Source organism: Ambystoma mexicanum, chromosome 6p (assembly GCF_040938575.1).
Source record: "Ambystoma mexicanum isolate Mex_15411 chromosome 6p, UKY_AmexF1_1, whole genome shotgun sequence".
NCBI lineage: Eukaryota > Metazoa > Chordata > Amphibia > Caudata > Ambystomatidae > Ambystoma > Ambystoma mexicanum.
The window spans coordinates 998,192,454-998,209,709 of record NC_090935.1 but is presented as its reverse complement, the minus strand read 5'-3'; the positions used below and the strand labels follow the sequence as shown (position 1 = coordinate 998,209,709).

The following is a 17,256-nucleotide window of genomic DNA, read 5'->3' as shown; positions in this document are numbered from 1 at the left end:
GGGAGTGGATGTCTTTAGGTGAGGCCTGGAATCCCCCTTTCCCTTGTCAAAATGCACCTTATGCCCCCTCCCCCCACTGTCTTTTTAGGTTATCAGTCTGGCCCTCTTTCACACACACACACACACACAAACTGTCCCACATTCATATTCCTTTAAGACTGGGACGAGGAAGAGGCAACTGGGAGTAATGCACCCTTCCCTTAGTGCACACCACTATGGTAGTGAGAAGACTGAAGCACGACTACAATGGTCAGGCAAGTCCCACTAAGAAGGCGAATTGTGGTCAGGCAAAGGACTGAGAGGTACAAAAAGGGAAACAGGCGAGAGGAAAGTAGAAACCCGCCTGGGAATGAGGACGCGGCGATCCGATGTGGAGCAGGCTAGAGAGGGGCCGGTGAAAAGGACACCAAGCACTGCAGAAGTGCAAGAAAGATGCGGAGGCCAGAACGGGCCACACAAGGGTTGAGAGCTCTGCAGAACCCTGTGCTGTGTGTCCACAAGCTCAGCTGTGGGACACAGAAGACTCTAAGACTTCGCAGACCACAGCAGCAGGTTTCTGAAGAGGCGAGCGCTGCTCACCGGAGCTCCTGACAAGTGAAGGGGGAGCGAAAGAAAGTCGGAGAAGAAACAAAAGGCACCCGGAGGAGCGGCCACAGACTGGTGAGTGACAGAGGAGGCGGGGGGGCACTAATGCGGGGGGAGCTCCAGGGGCTGGATTTGGGTACAGGAAGAGGTCGCTTGAATAAAACCTTTTAATGAATGGGTCTGGAAACCAAATGGGACATTATTGAATACTGATCAAACTGCAAAGTACTTTATGAGTTCTTGAATACCAAACTAAGGAAAAGTTATGCAAAGTATATGCAAAATACCACAAGAGTGAAAAGAAAGTGATGTGCATTTATGAACACAGTAAAAAGAAAGCAATAAGCCTTGATGCACCACGTGGAAGTATGAGCCAAGTGAAAACCAGTAATGAGAGCTTGTGAAACAATTGAAAAGCAAATAAAGTGAACTGGGTGAAAGTCAAGCTGTGGCAGAGTCAAGAGACTGCCAAGGAGAAAAAGAAATGAAAGTTGTCTAATGTCACAGGTTCAGAGAGGAAGTCCAATGAGAACAAGTGAACATAAAGTGCCATGGGTTATCCGTTGCGTGATGTGTAATGGGTGGACCATGTGGTCCGACAACTGCGCCTAGACCGAGTAACCCTTACTTGGAGAGAATCAAAGTAAGTCAAGATACAGAGGCTGTGGTGTGTTACACATGCTAAAGTGATTGAAGAAAGGATCAGGGTATGTGAACCGTTGAAAAGCCTGAAAAGTTACAAAGTGAAAGTTGAGAAGGTTGAATTTACTGATTTTGGAAACTAGAAGAGCTGCCTTATGAGGCAAGGGAACCCCAAGACTTTGTGAACTGAGTTGAACTTGGAGGAGGGAACCCTGAGGCCTTTTTGTGGAACTGTGTTGAACTTGGGGAAGGGGAAGCTGAAATGCAAGCCAGGAGCTTGAGGATGCTCACAACTTTATTTTGAAAACTCTTTCTTTGGTTGCTGACATGCCTACACATTGTAGATCTTTAGTTGTGAGGGCAAGTATAGGTTTTGGACACAGACGGACCTTTGAGATGAACTTAATGACACAGACTATCCTTAGTATCTTTAGGTAGGGAAATCCCACCTTCGCATAGGGCAAGTTAGGCCTTACTATTATCCTGACATTTGAGAAATAAACCATTTTATTTTAGAAAAGTGAATCTGTTGTCTCTGTCTTACTTCATGATCCCTTCACAGTACATCATATCCCGAAAGAAGAAAAAACGAGACTCAATGAAAAAAAGGTTTGAATACATTGTTTGACAATGCAATAAAGCAGGGAGTCTCAGATTTCCCTGTTTTGCATTTCCTTCGGCATCCCACAATGCCCACATTAACCTCCCCCAACCCCCTAACAGCAGCTTCCGCAGCATCATTCTGTGAAATGGGGACTTCACTGTATCCATCACTGCCTGCTTAGTCAGAACAAGGCACGTCATTAGGCAACATACCTTTGCCCTGCATTATTTTAATTTAGAGGTTCTGCTTTTTTTAATATAAAATTGTAAAGGCATGCACAGTAGATGTACATTTTGAACACATAACCGCTTGGTCTTCCTCCCCACATTTCTAACCATAGTATTGGAAAACATTCACAAATATCCAGATTCTATTACTACAAGGAGCATCCTACCATTGCCCACATACAGAAACAATATATGAAAAAAGGAATTATGTCCTTTGGCAAAAAGAGGTGAAAGATTACTTTTCGGCAAAAAAAAAGAAATCTCCTACCATTAACATGGAAAGGCAAATAAAGTAAGACCAGCTCTTAAAGGAAAATGGATCAGAGGGTGCTTCGTCCCGCTACCACCAGTTAAGTATGTCCTATAAATTAAAAGTGATGCTGCTTACATTATAAGGCATAGTCATGCTAATGGAATGGAATTTGAGATGGCTGTCTAAATTGGATAGAAATATTTTATGCTGTCTCTTTGGACTGCCTCAGGGATTGCAAGTGGAGGCCATTAGACTTTAAATTAATATAAAATCCTTATATGCAATAGCTGTACAAAAAAAGTTGATGTAGTTTAAGATTATTAACTTGAGCAAATTAATTATATGGCATTTTAAACAATGCCATCAAGATAGGTTTTAACATAGTTTTGGTAAAATACAGAAGCGCTTGTGAAAGACTGAAAGTGGGGAGTGGAAGGGGCGAATATAAATGAAGGGATTTTTATGGAAAATGTGATTAAAAAAGTTCCTCTCTGGGAAAGGGTCAAGCAATTTGAACACCTAAGAAAGCGGAATAGCTTACGGCTACTAACATTTTTTACCCTATGTATAGGGCTTTCCAATCATATATACTACAATTCAGAGAAATGTTGCCAGAACGTCTTTTTTAAATTTGGATTAAATTGATTGTCCGCTGGCGAATTTCTGGGAGCTAAGAATAAAAAATGTCATTATCTCGAAATTGCGAATATTGTAAACGAGAGAAATCAGAAAGAAACATCATCCGATTGTATGTTTAGCACTGCATGATCTTTGCAACAAACATTCTGAAAATTGTGCATTAATGAGCAATAGCACTAGGGAGGATCTCATTTGGAATAGGATTTGGGAATGGTAAGCAGAGGTCTTAAATCATTGCAACTATAATGTTCTGTAAAGATATTGGAATTGTGTAACTGTACATGATGTTCTACATTACAGTATAAGGTTTTGTGTAAACCAAAGTACTGGTTAATAGAATACATTGAGAAATGAAGAGAGACAAATTCAAAGAAACACTCGAAGACGACTAGACGCACAATTCCATGCCCTCTCTTAGATGATCAATGAACCGATATCCAATTGGGGTGGATGTTCAAACTGCACGATTGTCATAGAACAAATTAAAGGATTCATGCATAACTATAAATTATGGGCTGTTCAACCTCTTGCTAGACATCTTGACGCTATCGAAAACAGAATAGTAAAGAAACTTTAAAAAAACAAGTATGCCACAAAAAGCATTATAAAATGATGCAGTTTTAGCTGGGCTTGTTAAGCAAGCACTATACCTGATTAAAGCTGGATTTTTTCCTCTCCAATTTAGAGGAATTAATGATGTCTGGTGTTAACATTGCCGATCTAGAAAATAAACGAAAAAGCAGTACATTAATAGATCAACACCTTTCTGAGCAAATTGTCAGTGTGCAGAAAACCACATTCACGGTCATGCAATCTCTTCACTGGCTTCATCGGGTAATGAAAGTTTTGACATTTACGAAGAACGCGGGCTTGCAACATTTAATACGTTTGCCGCACAATAAATCTAAGCCATTAAAAGACATCTCCCTTCGCTGGTGACTGATGACATAGTGAGTGTGTGGCATAATGGAGCATTTAGAATGTGCAGATAAATCCTTTTGTTTTCACTGTTTTAATCAAGCCACAGGTCTGCTCAGAGCACACCTGGTGGACAGAGTTCTTGGCTCCTCCATTCACGTACAAATGAAACAACCAGCCAAACTGCAAACAAGAAAGCTTCTGTATATTCAGAACACACCTGGCAGACTTACAGGAGGACTGCCAACCTGCCAATGGATCCAGATACAGTCGGGTATAATCAGGCGTGCGGGTGCAGACATTCATGGGGTTCATGAATAAAGACTGGGGACGAATTTGCAAAAAGCCAATGGGTCTGATTGCGCTTTCAGAGTCCTCTCTAGTGCACTTGTGTTGTGCTAAAAGACACATGCTATACCGCCTTGGTTCAAGCATGTGTGAGCTGCCATACAGATGAAGATAAACGTCAATTTTAATGGATTTTCTCTGTATGGGCAGGTGCAGGTTAAGTTTTTTTTTTTAAAACAGTGAAGAACTTTCTCCAGTAGATGTTCTCTCTGGAGGTAGTTCACCTCAAACAGGAAGAGCCCCTAGGTGTTTGGGCTGGGGGTCCTTTGTCAGAACGAGAATGACCTGTGCGGGTAATACTGTGCACTAGGTTTAGCCGTTCTATAGCCGACCGGTTTCTGTGGGACAAAATTGGTGGGCCACATTCATCAGGGCTTGGCAAGGCATCTTAGTGTGTGCCTGCTGTAATTCATGTCTGGCAGCAGTGTCTGCATAGCTTCAAAACCTCTCCCTGTAGGGGTGACAGGAGGGAGGGGAGAGAGATGGAGCATGGGTAAGTGTCCATTATAAAACCTTTGTGATAGGTTTATCTGAAAACACTGCAATTCTAAGTCAAAACAGAGGGGAGAAGGCTTACCCACTCGGTGTGGTCTGGAAACTCAGCCCGGGGGGGGGGGTGAGACGGCCCGGAACCTGGGGGCCAAAAGACACTGATTACTGTCAGCTATGATGCATTGGTGCATCGTGTCGGGAAAGCTACATACAGCAAAACATTTGCTATCTACTTGAACCAAATTTGGTGATTCTACTGTGTGAGGCTGCACGCCCATGGCGTTGCAGCTTTAAGTTTAGCTATACACCAAGAACACCCTGTGTCTACACACCGAGCGTCGAACTGTGTCTTCCTTAGTGTGAAAAAGATTTTGGGCAACACACAGTCTGAATACCCAAAAATAGTCCCCATTGTTTTTGTTTAGTTCATGAATAAAGGTCATGTTTTGATCAAGGGTGCCCAGTATGCACATTTCGAAACAGGTTAGAAGATTGCAATCAGGTTTAAAAGAAGGCATAAGGGAAACATCTGATTTATTGATGTTTCCCCTTCCATGTTCTTGTCTAAGCCTATCAAAAGATACCAGAATGCAAACTTGTGTGGTTGTTTGCTAGAAGCCTGGGCCCAGAGTGTGCCGGTGAATAATTTGTGTTCATGAATAGACAGAAGACATGTGCATACATTTTAAGCAGAACACTTTTCACCTTTAGGTCCAACATGTATGTAATCAACAGTAAGGAGAACAGAACATCTGAACATTAGGGGCTCGGCCATCTTAAAGTGTTACAATTCTTCTTTGAAATATGACTAAATGTTTCCTCTAAACGTGTACTAATGATTCTAAAGGCCTACAAATCCAGTGGTCGAAGTGAGTGGGAGCGGTGCTCCTCTACTTTTTTTAATTAAGTTTTACTGCTCCTATACGAAACCGTTCCGGAATGGTTTCGTTTTAAAATAACAGTGTAGGAAGAAGTTGAAACTTGCACTTTCAGTGCAATGCACAGAACGTTCCCTTAAACAGCAGGTGCATGGGTTTGGGGGTTTGTATTGTGTGCAGGAGGTGGTGTGGTGATGGGGTTTGTGGGGAGTGGGTGCAGGCTAGCAGGGAACATAGTTCCACTACTTCTTTTCGTACACTTCAACCACTGTACAAATCTGAAGTACCCTTTAGCCATTGGTGAGTAGAAAATGGTGTGCTGTGTACATGTATTGAATGCAGAGGTTGAGTGGCTTTCAGTGCCTGGCTAGTAGCTTGCAGTCTGCCATTGTAACCCCTGAAATAAGATTCTGAAAGATTACAAACGAAAACAAGGATAGAATGTTAACAAGTACAAAAGTAAACCGGTCATCTATATTCATTTTTATCCCTTTCTTTTTAGAATGATTGTCCATACAATCCGAAATCCGATTGGAACAAAAACCTTACATCAAGAAGAAACTCGGAGGCACCGCTTTATACCACTTAGCCGCGAAAACCAGGAACAACATCCCAAAAGTAATAAGGAACACCACAGATCACCTTAAATTCAGAAAATTACTAATAACCTACCTCTTCAACACCAGAGACTAAAACCGAAACAACAATAAGACAAACGACTCAAAAAAGGACATTGACAAACCCCTAGAACGACAGAAGTACTCCGAGCACCAGTAGGGCTGACGCTGGACACAGGGGTCCACCCGCGAGACCCAGGGAGACGGAAGCAACGACTCCAGCCAACCCTTACCATCCCCCACCGCCCGTACAGCCACAACTAGGTACCACAGGGCTGTGGAACGGACGAGATACCACCAATCACCCCACAATCGGAAGTATGGACACTAGCAGCTGCGCTAATCATGTGGGGGGGGGTGAGGAGCATGCAAAGTTATTAAGGGAGCGGGCGGAGGGGACAGCTAAATCCTCAAACGGCCTCGAATGCAAAAATGGGCACATACCTCCTGAGGCACAGGGCGTACAAGCATCCCGTCGTGTAAGATTACACAAGCCCAACTGGCTCAATCCAGGATAGAGATACCAACTAACCAAGACCACTAACAATTTCCTTCTCTGCATACACCTCTCAAACTCCAAATCAAACACAACCACAAACCTCTAGCACAGCAAACCGCAAGAACTTCACTACACTGCAACAACAAAACAAAACACACAGACTCGCACATCAGCACACGACGACTACCGGCCGCATACACCCCAGGCCCAGCCGACGGAACCACCGGGCTGAAGCTGCCAACAGCACATCACTGCAATCTTGCACTTTTCCAGCCTCCACCCACTAACCCACCCCTCCCTCCCTCTTTCAGAGCCGCCAGAGCGCCAGGGGACCACTCCGGTGGCGATAGTGCGCGGTACAAATGACCTTTAACATTAACATTAACATACACTTGGGGATATTTGGTCCCTTTGATTTTGCCGTGGTTGTAGGGCAGCTTCCTTATGCGTAACCACTGGCTTTAGGTTTTCAATACATTTTCCAATCACTTCTTACATGGTTGCATTTGCTTCATACTTAAGCAGAGTAGAACTCCGGTTTTAGCACATTTTCTGGGTGTTTTATCTTCTACCTATAAATCAAATAAGTCTAAATTCTTTACAAGACAGTGTTAATGGTCTAGTACCTTGCGTACGAAACTCGCACAGGAGCGCAACTACCATAGGCTCACAAGCGCATTAACAATGCTGTTCAGTTGACCCTTCCTTACCTCATTTCCACCACTAAACATTCTGATCTAAAGGATAATCTCATGTTGGGGCTCTGGAAGAGTTAAGTGTTGAATGACACCCATTTGCTTCCTAGTAGCCTCCCCACACCTTATCTTTTCTACCGCCTCTGCCTTGCTACTGGCCTTCTTGAAGGGTCTCTGTATACAAGCAGAGCAACACTGAACTGTGAATAAATAAAACTATGTTTTTAAAGATGGCATGACAGCTGTGCAGAGAAAGGTGTGCAACAAATTTGCCTAAATACCTTTTGCAAAGTTTTATTTTTATTTTTTAAAGTCCACATTTTTAAAAAGTACTTGTGACAAACCCTACATTACAACAGTACACATAGTAACCCTAAACATTTAAGTTGCTATGACTGTAAGGAAGGCATGGTATCAATAATAGGCAGACACAAGTGATCACAGTTCCAGGGAGTTTATTAAACTGTATAGGTAGGGTGGAGGAAAAAAGGCTTAATCTAAACCTAAATTTAAGATGGGAGCAACTAAGACCATCAAATAATAATAAGGCAGTCCTAGTGGCATCAGGTCAATAAAAGGGCCTATACTAAGAAAAACCTATTGCCACTCCTTACGCTAAATACAAAAAGGGTGTGTGATTGGGTTTCACAAGAAAGAAAGAAGTGTTCACAAATGATAAGTCAGGATGCGTTAGCCAGGGGTCTCCCTTCCCCACGTTTTGAGCACAGGACAAGGCGGGACTCCTGAGCAGAGCACACTCTCAAGCTTTCCCAGCACAAGACAACAGTTCCGATTCACGTATCAGGACCTTTCGGTGGTAAAGTCTCTTTTCTACAAAAAAAGTTTCTTGCCCCAAGGACCTGATGGGTTTCAAAATAAACAAACAAAAGAAGTTCAGTTTCAAATGTAAATTGGGTGATTGCTTCAGCCGTGGGTCCCCCACTTCCGGGCGCAGACCCCTCAAACAGTTCTTACCAATATCAGGAGGTTGTTTTTCCCGCTTCTGAGTATCTGATAGGTTCAAACAACAAAAGAAGTTGTGGTGACGATTCTTCAGCCCTGGGTCGTCTCTGCCGGGCGCATACTCCTCTTGAATATCAGCCTCCCTCACGTCGGGTTCACTCTGGCCCATATTCAAAATGACTTCTCGATTGCATTCAGGTGTCGTTTGGGTGATGGATTCTCACCTCTGGATCTCCCTTTTCTGGGCTCAGACCCTTTTCAAACGTTTGCTTCCCTCCGTCGGGTTCACTCTGGCTTTTGCCAAGATATTTTCTCCCTGGCATTCACAAATCTTAATGTCTTTTTAAACAGTTCTCCGTGGACATCCATCTGCTAGGTTCACTTTTGTCAACACACTGTTTCTTGGGTCTTTTGACTTTGCCCCTCTTTATTGGCATCCCTCTGCCGGGTTCACTCTTGTCACCTTACAATTTCTTTTGTTTTCTTTTGCTGTGGGATTAACTTCCCTTGCGTTTCTCAACGGTTTCTCGATCAAAGACTTTTGACTGTACAGGGATTTTAATAGACCCCTGTATGACCACTTTGACTTTTGACAGCTCTCGTACGGCCTTCTGGAATCAGTAGTTTATCAACACGGGATCAACCAGAGTCTCTCGAGTCAGCACAAATGTGGTGCCGATCCCCTCTGCAGCTGGTCTTCCCTTAACAATTTACAGTTCTTTGAACTTTCCTCAATGTGACACTTTGCGACTTTAATTCAACACAGTTCGGTTTCTGATGAGTTCTCCCGTTGACTCACTGGCTGTGATGTACCGCTTTCCTTTTCAGTATGTCTGGAGTCAAGGCCGGTACCACGGTAGCAGGCGTCTCCCTCTGTCCTGCTTATCAGCTTAGGCACGCTCTGTGTAACGTTGACACCTGCTGCAAAACACTTGGGCTATTGTTTGCAGTCTTACAATTACTTCTATAGAAGTGCAGGAGTGCAGAATAACGCGAAGCGTTTTCTGCTGTTTGGTTGTGGATTTGGGCCGGAAGGGGCAAGGTCGCTGCTCTCCTGGTCAGTCTCTCACCTCTCGGCACCTTACTCATCCTCTTGAACTGCCGAGCTTGGATAGCTCTCTCGTCATGCGGTTTGCCTTGCTCGTCCTGTGCTCTTGCGCTCCACCTTTTATCCCTGTGGGGGAAGGGAAAGTGCCTTTGGGTGTGTGCGATTCTGGTCAATTGCCCGACTTCGCCTGACCCTTGTGTTGGAACATAGTTTTGCTTTATCTTGGCCACGTGAGGAGAGCTAGCACTTGCATTCCCCGGCCCTTTGGAAAATCAATGATTGGACTCATAGGCAAATAACCTCACATAACACGTTCGCTATAAAAGTTATATGAATGGCTCGTTATAAGCACTTTATTCAAATATAACATACATAAGGAAAAATAAACATATAGTTAATAATACAAAACATATAAGAATAGCTTTAAAGTTAACATTGCTGCAGAAGACACCTTCAACTCGGCCACAACAACACTTAGTCCCAGAGCAGGTAGGCAAAGAGATCACTCGCCCTAAGAGGGTATAGAGCGGAGCATCCTCCTGTCACAATCCATGCCCCTGACCCCCTAAGGTATAACAGCCCCCTGGCAGCAGTGGGGCTAAAGCCCTTCACATTGGCCCCAAGGGCCTTAAAACTCCATCAGAAACATACATGCAGTCAGTCCTGGCGCCTTTGGCGCCAGGCTCATTATCAGGAATAAAGCAATACCAGTTTTGGACCTTAATCCAACATGGAGGCCTATTACACAACTCAGTTCTTTAGAACCAAGCCATGCGGTCTAGTGTTTTGGTTGTGGCTGGGCCTGGAACTACTTTACCTGGGCTATTTAAACCACAACCAAACAGCAGAACACGCTTCGCGTTATTCTGCACTCCTGCAGCGTAACGCTCACCATGTCCAGCTCCTGCTCATCTGCTTCTCCGGCGGCCTGATCCTGAAGCCCTAGATCTGGATTCCATTAATAACCTGGAAGAACAAGAACAGCATTAGCGAGCAAGAACTGTGAAGTAATCGGTCTTAAATCCATCCTGCGCTTCGCTTACGTTGCCCATCTCCGGAGTTTGCTGCAACCTGCAAAGGTAAAGAAACAAGGACAGCATTAATAACAATTCTTACCTGGGGAAGCAGCGAGTCCTGGCAGCACTCTGGGGTTCTCTTAACTCGCCCATCTCTGGGTTTCACCGCAACCTGCAAGGGAGAAGGAACAAGGTCAGCATTAACAAAGCACTTACCTGGGCAAGTAGCGCTTGGATCGCTCATCACTCCGGAACATAAGGTTAGCAATTAACCCCAATCAACAGTGCAGCGCTCTGCGCATCAATAACTCACTGTGGTCTTCGCCATAAGCACGGCAACTCGGAGATAGCAACCATCCCTGCGAAAACAAAAAGACAATGTTAGGGAACAGCGTTGTGGAGCAAGATGCAGAGAAGACAGAGAAAACGGAGGGAAAGAAAGAAACAGAATAAAGACGCAAAAGACATTATAACTCACTTGGAAGACAGCAAGCGGAGTCGGAGTAACACCCGGTCTGGACCAGACATGAGGGCACACGGACCAGTGAAGCAACTAGGTCCACGGAACGCCCGCACCAACCATGCGCCCCTGCACAGAGACGCAGGACGGAGTGTTCAACGCACAAAAACCTAAGGTGAGCAATAACCCCAAGGGAGGGGATTTGGACAAGAGGGAGGTGGGAGTCCACCCATCACAGAACCAGTATCTTAACCCTCCATTCTCCCGTTATAGGCGCTACCCAACGTCTGGCACATAACCAAGCAGAGAGGGGTCCGGGATAGCGCTTAGATCTCCATCCAGTATCGTGTGGCGCCCCCGTGGATACCAGGTGACCGTAACACCTCCCTCCCAGTGAGACTGCAACACCCGGGGTCCAAATTCTAACTGAACTGTTCCAGTAACTACCTTCTCTCTTTATGGGGCTACTTCCGATCCCCGCCCCTCCTGGGTTACCAGAATGCTCCCGAAGAGCAGATAATAAGCATGGGGGGCAAAGAGTGGAATATTCCAGTTAGAAGTGGAGAAAACCCAGATTCTCCCCCTGCTTTCGTTCCCAGTGTGCCGTATCACTGCACCTGCAGAGCGCTCCGACTCCCTGTCTGGCTTGTCCTTCGGCCGACAATACAACTATTCTCCACAGTTAGTTCATCTGACATCAATATGCGACCTTGCCTCTTCTTTCATTGCTTTTTTTATTGCGGTCATGGAAGTGAATACCCAAAATGGCCGTGTGTCGGCACCATGTTTTTTAGCTCATTTTTTTCACACACACCACAGACATGTCAGGTAAACGGCTCTGGTGTTTGTCCGTCGTCTATCAGAAAGGGGGGGGGGGGCAGAGGGAGTGTCCCCCTGAGACTTCCCGTGTACCCCCATCCAGGTGATCCTCCCTCACTGGTCCACCCCCAGGAAAAGGATCCAATAGCTATGGCTGTGTCCTGGCCACCCGGATGACAGATCCCCAGGGACTAGTCAGTGAGACACCTTCAGGTTTCTCACACGGCCGAGAACTGCGCATCATAACGGCCAATCTCCTTAATTAACATGAATAATAAGTTATTCGCTAAGGTGCTCATTAATAGGCTGCTCCCCTAGATGACACGTCTGGTGCTGGCAGATCAGGCCAGGTTTGTCCCGAGAAGGAACACGACATATGGGTTGTGCTGTCATTTTGGGGTCCTGGCAGCACTTGAGCAGGAGTCGCAGGCTGCCGCAGTTTTTTTAGGTATCAAAAAGGCATTTGACTCCGTTGAATGGCCATACTTATTCACAGATATCCAGCCTCTTTATAGTGTTGGTATCTCTACTATATGTTAACACAACAGCGTGGATTGTGGTAGGGCGGGCGAGATCTGAAAGTTTTGATATGGGAAGGGGGAACACAGCAAGGCTGTCCGCTTCCCCCTCTCCTCTTTGCTCTAGCGATGGAGCCACTGGCAGCGATTCTGAGAGAGAGGGGCGGAGGCTGGGACCACATAGGCTGATCATCTCTTTATATGCGGATGATGTAGTCCTCTTCATCAGCGGCCCAGCATGCAACCTGGACCCAGTGATGCAGGAGGTGCTCAGGTTCTGAGTCTTTCCCGTTATGGAGAGGACGAGAGATATTGGGGACTAATTCGGCCTCTGGTGCGAGTCTTCCAGGGTCCGGTACCTGGGGGTGGAGGTGTCACATAGTCGAAGAGTTGTTTTGAGTCAATTATGGGCAGATGGTTGGGTGATCCAGGAGGTGGTGGCGAGATGGCGATCGCTCCCGCTCACACTGTTGAGCCGAATCTCGATTGTAAAAATTATTGCACTTCTCAAACTCTTATACCTTTTCCTCAATGTCCCTCGGTTTCTATCTGGCAGCGTTTTCCTAAGATTATGGGGGCTCACTCTCGATCTGCTATCGCGGGTATGCCGGCGAGGGTGCCGTATTATATGCTGACACAAACGTTTTGGAGGCGGGGGGCTGGCTATGCCGGATTTGGAACGTTATTATTGGCCAGTGCAGGCACACTTCCTGGCACATTGGTATGCCACCCACTTCTTTCAAACTCATGTACAAGTGGAAAGGGCGCTGGACACCCAGGATCTGCTGCATTCTGTGGTCCTCAGGGCTCCCTGAACATTAAGATCACCTGTGCGATCTGGAAGGTCGTCACGGGAAAGATGGGTGTTTGCACACTATACTCACTCCTCCAACCTGTTTGGCATGTGGCAGGGCTGGCTATATCGGGGGAGCAAGCCCATCTTCGGTGGGTGGCAAAGCTGGGCATTGTTATGTTTGGGGATATTTTGTTTTTATTGCACATGAGTTTCTTTCCCTACAGCAGGCAAAAGAGAGAGAGGGGGTGGACTCCGCTCTGCAGATCTTTTTGTAATTCCGGGTGCGTTACGCGCTCAAGGCATTATTCACCTTATTCCCAAAACAGTCTCCCACGTGGGGGTTGTGTTGCATACAGTCATGATGTAGAAACTGCTTTTATTCGAACTTTACTGCTTCACGCCCGGCCACCTGAGGTCTCGGCTCCATATGTACAATACTGGATTACAGCAGCTGAATAAGAATCTAGTATGGAATGGCGAACAAACTATGTAAAATTCATTGCTGGTACATACTGTATTCTGCCTAGGGTAGGTCGCAGGATGGATCAGACTCTTTATGTGGTTGATGCAAAATTAAAAATAAAGTATAAAAAAAAAAGAAAACGGGCAAAGATCTGCAAGGACGTCCACATAGTGGTGACCAGCATGACCTTACCTCAAGGTAATTGGCCATGTCCCACAAATGGTGTTATGAATAACCACACTTTATATACTAGACAGAAATGGATAAATAGACCTTGTTGCCACAAACCTGGACAGACCACTACCTTATCCAGTTCGAGATGACAACAGTACCAATTAACAACAAAACCTGTCTCATAGCACCTTCATGCCCCACAAGAAACAAGTGGAACATTACGGCTGAGGCAATCACGTCCCTTGTTATCCCCACTCTTCATGCCTTACCTAACAAAAGCGACCCCAACGTCCTTGTAGATGCCTATAATGCATCCATGATCAAAGCTATTGATTCAATAGCACCTCTCAAAATGCGTAAAGCAAACCAAGAGCCCATGTGAATTCATGGTTTACCCCTGAATTAAAAGTGCTCCACACTGAAAAAAGAAATCAAGAAACTCTCTGGAAACGCACACCCTCCCATGAGAAAAAAACCAACCTAGTCGCCATATCCACTAAATACAAAAATGAGATAATCCACACCAAATGAGAGACCTATAATAACAGAATAAATCAAGCAGGCTCTAGAACTAAAGAACTTTTCACCATCCTGAGAGAAATGGAGACACCCAACCCACCTATAGATATATGCACAAAAGACAAACTTTGGTGTACCAACATTCAAAGTGCGTTGACCAATACAATTACCAATCTTCAGACCAAAATAGCATACAAACGCAAACAACTTACTAACCAAACAAATACTAAACACCTCATGGAAGTACAGAACCACCCAACCCCACCCCCATTGCTTCATGGCTTCAAATTCTCTAATGTATCTGTACCGGATGTACAAAAAATCATTGCCTCTCTGAAACCATCCAACTGCCAGGGCGAAAGTTGTCCAGCACAGATTATCAAGGATGCAGCCAGAGACTTGGCCCCATTTATTACTAACCTCATCAACTCCTCCTTCACTAGCGGTGTAGTACCTAGCAACCTGTAGGAATCCTGGGTACTCCCACTACTCAAAAAACAAACTCTCGACCACACGATTCCAACCAACTACAGACCGATCACTATGGTCCCATTTTTACTAAAGAGTCTAGATAAGGTTGCTTACTTACAAATCCAGGACTATCTCAAAGCCAACAAACTTTTAGGATCGCGACAATCTGGTTTTAGACCTCAACATGGGACAGAAACCGCCCTAGTTGACATAAAAAGCCAGATTGATGACCTGAAGGACAAAAGGTAGATTGGCCGTCCTGCTACTCCTAGACCTGTCTGCGGCATTCGACCAGGTCGATCATAAGGTACTCTGCGATCACCTGGAAACAGCAACTTTCTTTTCCAAATCTGCAATCACATGGATACAATAATTCCTAAACAAAAAGGACCATGCAAGTATTCTCACCCACCGCAGCAGCTGACCCCATACCGATCACCTGCAGCGTGCCCCAAGGGTCTTGCGTCTCGCCCACTTTCTACAACATCTTTACAAAGCAGTTGTTTGATAAATTGGATCGTCTGGATGTCACCTACACCAACTATGCAGATGACACCCAGATACTCCTACCCTTGACAGGCTCATATGACACAGTCGTACTTTGGGTAAACGAAATCTACACAATCATTCAGGCATGGATGGCCACCCATGGCCTATGCCTGAATGATGATAAAACAAAACTACTCCTAGAGGGCTCCCCAGCCAATTCGAACAAACTTTACCCCAACTACAATTTCTTCAATATAGATGGGAATAATATCCACATTGCCAAAGCTGTAAAAACGCTTGGCTTCTACTTTGACACCACCTCTAACCTCAGTAAACAAGTTAACATGACTGCCTTATCCACTGCCTACACAGGCAAACTGATAAGAGCCTGTAGATCCATGCTATCTACTGCTAACTACCTCATGCTAGCCAGAGCTCTTATAAGCTCTAAATTAGACTATTGCAACAGGCATCACCTAGGCGCCAACAAAACAGTGATTAACAAACTCCAGACTATGCAGAACAACGCTCTTAGAGCCGCCTTAAATATACCCAGAAATGAACACATCTCTGAAACCCGAATACAACACGGATGGCTCTCTATCAATGATAAGATCAAACTTAAATCCTTATGTCTGACTTTTAAAGCACTAAACCACACAGCCCCTCCCTATCTCACAGAAAAACTCACTTGGAGAACTTCCATACACATCACTAGATCTACAGACACCTCTTGTCTGACTGTCCCTCGGTTTAACCTAAAAAGATCTGGAGGTTCTAGCTTCCCCGTACTAGCCTCCCAACTTTGGAACTCCCTCCCATCCGACATCAGGACCCTACAAGTATTTGAGCACTTCAGGGGCAGCGTTATAGCATGACTACTCAGCAAGAACTAAATAACCACTGTGTATGTGTATAGACTAACACCTTTTGCTAAACTGTCTAGCACTGATGTATGTACCAACCAATGCCTATCCATGTAACTGTACCTCTGGGTCAGGTGCGCTATATAAATAAAATAAAGAAACAAACTTACTTTATGGTGATTCAGTCACAATAGTTTCTATTCTGTTGCTCTAGAGACAACGGCACTCACAGGAATCCACTAATGGCACATCTCAAATCTCTTCAGTCCTCATGAAGGCAACAATATTAAGAGATGGAGCACAGAAGTATCTCTGGGGGGTTGAAACACTGTATTGACATTCTTTTGTTCACAATGTCAAGTGAATACATTGTTCAATAAGTACATTTTTGGATTGAGATCATCTTATCACCCGTAGTGACAAGATGAGATGGTGTAAGGTAACAATGTGATTCAACCTACACAACAATTCCCTTTATTAATGTTTGTATGTTGTGAGAAACCTGAAGGTGTCTCACCCGCTAGTCCCCGGGGAGCTGTCATCCAGGTGGCCAGGGCACGGCCATTGCTTTTGGATCCAGGTCCTGAGGGTGGACCAGTGTGGGAGGATCACTGGGATGAGGGGTCCTTGGGGAGTGAAGTGGGACACCTGACAGCGAGACACAGTATCCCATTCCCTGTAACACCTTTTCCCCATCCTGCCAGGGGGAATAGTTGGGAACTCCACCCCCCACCCCCTTTTTCAACTCAAACAGTTTCTCATGGACAGCTATGAGAGAAGACAGACTAACATCAGAGCCGTCTACCTGACATGTCCCAATACAATGGTCCTACGGGGTCAGGCAATTATTGATCATTACACACATCTGACTTCCACTGCACTTCCCCAAGCGGATAAATGGCAGAGTACGAAAGAACACTCTGAGCAAGGCAAAGCACACGAGGAAGCAGCAGTTCCAAGATGGCAATTTAATACAAGGAGAAAGATGGCAAGACCGAAGAGGGTTACAAGGAAGGAAGTGTCCTTGAACTTTTCAGAGAGAGACCGTTACTTTCAAGACCCTTCGAAAATAAGAAACGGAGGACCTGGAATCAAAGCTGAATAAACCTGCACTGTGTCGGAGGTACCCGGGGCTCTCCCGCATCAATAGCCACGGCGGGGAGGATTGCTTGCTGCCGTGCTACTGTCCTTGGCACCCACAACAAAGCAGCATCCGTGAAGTCAGCGCAGCCTTGAGTTGGGGAGAATAGTACCATG

At 45.2% G+C, this 17,256-nt stretch overlaps 1 protein-coding gene across 6 annotated transcripts in view; it reads right to left on the bottom strand.

Moving 5' to 3' along the window:
* The window catches only part of GRAMD2B (GRAM domain containing 2B), an 864,945-nt gene that overhangs the window by 267,446 nt on the left and 580,243 nt on the right, over window positions 1–17,256 (bottom strand). For all 6 annotated transcript variants that reach the window (XM_069625594.1, XM_069625597.1, XM_069625593.1 and 3 more), the window contains one exon: window positions 3,601–3,670. In XM_069625594.1, the coding sequence (XP_069481695.1) occupies window positions 3,601–3,670 (70 nt within the window). The remainder of the gene's footprint in view (window positions 1–3,600; window positions 3,671–17,256) is intronic.